This window comes from Lactuca serriola, chromosome 4, assembly GCF_051521515.1.
Source record: "Lactuca serriola cultivar US96UC23 chromosome 4, Lser_US96UC23_V15, whole genome shotgun sequence".
NCBI lineage: Eukaryota > Viridiplantae > Streptophyta > Magnoliopsida > Asterales > Asteraceae > Lactuca > Lactuca serriola.
The window spans coordinates 192931731-192935764 of record NC_136411.1 but is presented as its reverse complement, the minus strand read 5'-3'; the positions used below and the strand labels follow the sequence as shown (position 1 = coordinate 192935764).

General features: G+C 37.0%; 1 protein-coding gene across 1 annotated transcript; it reads left to right on the top strand.

The window, feature by feature from the left end:
• The first annotated feature begins 915 nt into the window (after positions 1-915).
• LOC145099094 (Major facilitator superfamily protein) lies at positions 916-2927 on the top strand. Its single transcript, XM_079036683.1, has 3 exons — positions 916-1009; positions 1101-1318; positions 1411-2927. Exons 1-3 carry the CDS (start codon positions 916-918, stop codon positions 2860-2862), a joined length of 1764 nt encoding a protein of 587 aa, XP_078892809.1. The 3' UTR covers positions 2863-2927.
• Positions 2928-4034: the final 1107 nt, after the last annotated feature.

Below are 4034 nucleotides of genomic sequence, written 5' to 3'. Positions count from 1 at the left end.
ATATATATATATATATATATATATATATATATATATATATATATATATATATATATATATATATATATATATATATATATATATAGGGTTAGATTATTTTGTTTTCACTATGTATTGTGTGCATTTATGATTGATTCTGAACCAATCATTTTAGTTATTTTAAAAAAATAGTTAATGCATATTAAATGTTGAAGATATAATGAATATTAATTACATCTTCAGTATTTAAAATGCATTAATTACTTTCTTAAAATAACTAAAATGATTGGTCCAGATTCAGTTATACATACACAAAATAAATAGTGAAAACATTTGAGCTAACTATATATGAAAAACACACACAAAAACCCGTCAAATTAACACATGAATAAGACCCGACGTTGGTAGGTTTGTTGTCAAATAAAAGATTGTTGTTTTTTATTAAAAAAGTGTAGCATCTATGAGAGTTTGAAACCCAAGAGCTTTACATAGAAATGATATATATATATATATATATATATATATATATATATATATATATATATATATATATATATATATATATATATATATATATATATATTTTTTTTTTTATATAAAAAGCAACAATCTTTTATTTGACAACAAACCTACCAACGTTGGGTCTTATTCATGTGTTAATTTGACGGGTTTTTGTGTGTGTTTCTTTTTTTTTTTTTTTTTTTTTGACGGCTTGACTGAAAGAGTTCCTTCGGCTGAAATGTAGTCCAAACCGAAAACTTAGGATCCCAATTAACAAACCTAAAAGAAAACCTACAACGACTCCAATATTATCGCCACAAGTTCACTCCCTTCAAAAATAGGTAATCCAATGCGAAGTTACGCTTAGAACCCCCACAGTCGTCCTCTACATAATCCCACTTTTCAATCATCATATATACAACCAGAAGAAACACAATGGAAAGCGGTCGTCATTCTTCGGCCGCCATGGAGGAACCAAAAACACCCACGAGAAAGAAAGGTGGCTGGAAATCCATCAAATACATTATTGGTAACTGCTGTTTCATGTTAGTTTGATGCTATCAATTATTATTTGACGAAAACATAGTTTGAACAATTAATTTACAGTTGCTGTTGAACAGGTAATGAGTCGTTTGAAAAACTGGCATCGATTAGTTTGATTATGAACATGACAGTTTATTTACAATCAAATTACAACATGAATGGCATTTTCCTTATAAGTGTGGTTACCATTTGGATGGGTACCTCTAATCTTTCAACATTGGCTGGTGCTTTCATCTCCGACGCCTATATCGGCAGATTCCTCACTCTTTTTCTCGGATCCATAGTGTCTCTTTTGGTACGTAATACATCACAACCCTAAAACACAAGAAAAGCTCACTAATTAGGGTTTAACTTTGTTTTAATTAATCAAACTTGTTACTTAAACAGGGTATGGGTATGATGACGTTGACTGCAGGTGTTCCGCATCTTAGACCACCTAAGTGCACCGACGGGATTAACTGCATGCAGCCGGAAAACTGGCAGCTAGCGTTTCTCTTCGCTGGACTCGGCCTCTTAGCCCTAGGAGCCGGCGGTTTAAGGCCGTGTGGCATTGCTTTTGGCGCCGATCAGTTTGACACCACCACTTCTAAAGGAAAGAAACAGCTTGAAAGCTTCTTCAATCTGTGGTACTTATCATTCACCTTAGCTATCCTCGTAGCTCTCACCGGAGTTGTCTACATCCAAACGAACATCAGCTGGGTGATCGGATTTGCAGTTCCGACAGCTTGCTTGTTGTCCTCCTTCATCATTTTCTTGATCGGCCGGCATACTTACGTCATGAAGAAACCAGTTGGGAGTGTTTTATCTGATATCGTCAAAGTGATTGTTGCTTCAATACGGAAACGTAAAATACCATATGATGATGAATTAAGATACTCGTTGTATCAAGAAGAATCGGGGTCAAAAGAACATAATCTTGCACGAACCCAAAGATTCAAATGCTTAGATAAAGCAGCCATGATCGTTGACTCGAGTGAACTGAATTCTACTGGAGTGGCTAAAAGTAAGTGGAGATTGTGCAACGTACAACAAGTGGAGAACTTGAAATGTGTCGTTGGAATCTTGCCCATTTGGGTGTCGGGTATCGGGTGTATGCTTGTGAATGATCAACAAACCACATTTGGGATCCTGCAAGCCATCCAAATGAACAGAACAATCGGATCCAAGTTCATGATCCCACCGGGTTGGATGACTGAGATCTCGATGATCACTTTATCGATATGGATCTTCGTTTACGAAGGGATTTACATCCGTAAACTTACCAAGTTCTTTAAAAAGGATGCAAGATTAACAATGGCCATGAGATTTCGTATTGGGATCATTATGTCGATTCTTTGTATGGTAACAGCCGGGATAATAGAAAGAAAACGCCGTGATTCAGCCTTAAACAACAAGACCTACGTTGCACCACTACATATATCGTGGTTGATCCCTCAGTTAGTTCTTTCGGGATTGATGGAAGCGTTTGATAATGTGGCGATGATGGAGTTTTTCACCACTCGTATGCCGGAAAGTATGAGGACTATCGCGGGTGCCATCTTTTTCATCACTTTATCGATCTCCAGCTATTTAAATACGCTGATGGTTAATATAATCCACAAACTAACAGGGATGAACGGAAGAACACCATGGTTAGGCAGTCATGATCTTAACAACAACAGGCTAGATTATTACTACTATATTATTGCTGGTTTTGGAGTTTTGAATTTGATTTATTTCACATTCGTTGGTTCCAAATATGTGGCCCCGGCGAAAGTAATTGGGGTGGAGGAAGAGCTGCCGCAGGTTGAAGACGGTGGCCGTGGCAAGAATGCTCTCGGGGACTACCACGAAGTGTGAAGAAAGTAAGAGCGTAGTGTAAATTTGATGTTTACATTTTTCTTGGGTCGGAAAGATAGGTGTAATGTGCCTTTGAAATTGAAGTTGTTTATTGATGATCAATGATTAAGTTATTTCATAAAAGCCTCAAGTTTTCAATTTTTTTTTTATTTATTACTATTAATTTTTTTTTGTCACTTAAAGTCACAGGTTTAAATGAAATTGTGCATTTTTGCCCTTTTAAGGGGTAAACCGGTTACCATCCGGTTGCATAAACACATGGAGAGTTCTTGGCGCGACACGTTATTGCTGACGTGGATAATAATTTTTGGGTAAATTACACCCAATCGTCCCTCGTGCAGGTGCCAAAAAACACGTTTAATCCTTATTTTTTAAAATTAATTCGAACCGTCCCTTGTTTGGTTAAAAGTTGTACACTTTGTCTCTAACAAATGATTTTGTTGCAGTTTTAGTCCCTATCGGATCTGAAATGACTATAATGCCCTTTGTGTTTTTATTTTCCAATAAATTTAATGTTATTAATATTATTAGTAATTTAAAAAAGAAAAAAAAAACCCTTACCCCACCTTCCCAGCGACCTCATCGTCCCCTTTAATGATATCTCTTTTCCTCTCATCTTTATCGTCTTCCAAGAAACCTAAAACTACCCTCCTTAAACCATCACCGACAACTACTTCCTCCGGCAATACCTCCCTCGGGTGGCTATTCCCATCACCGTCCCTAACCTATGATTAACCTTCTTTCTATATCCATCGATGTTTGAAACCATTTCCAACGTCGTCATCGCCACTTGAAAATGTCGATCGTTACCTGTAATCCATCATCACCACCTCTTTGCCTGAAACCCTAGCACCTGAAAGCCATCGCTGTCTTTGTACCATTGTGTTGGAGAGAGCCAGAGGATCGCCATCTTTGCACCAATGTCTCAGATCTACACTATCATCTTACAAATCGTACTTCCTAGGGTTTCGAGACGAAGAAGAAGGAGAGGAAGGGGAATGACGATATCTAGTGGAAGAAGAATGACGTTTGAATGGATCGGATCAACTCTCTTCGTTGAAATGATTTATGCGATTTTTTTTTTCAAACGAGATTGGTGGAGAAACCAATCGGAGTTGCAGGTTTCATGGTAGTGCTAGGATAAGGGTTATAGAGTTTGCTTCCGACCATAA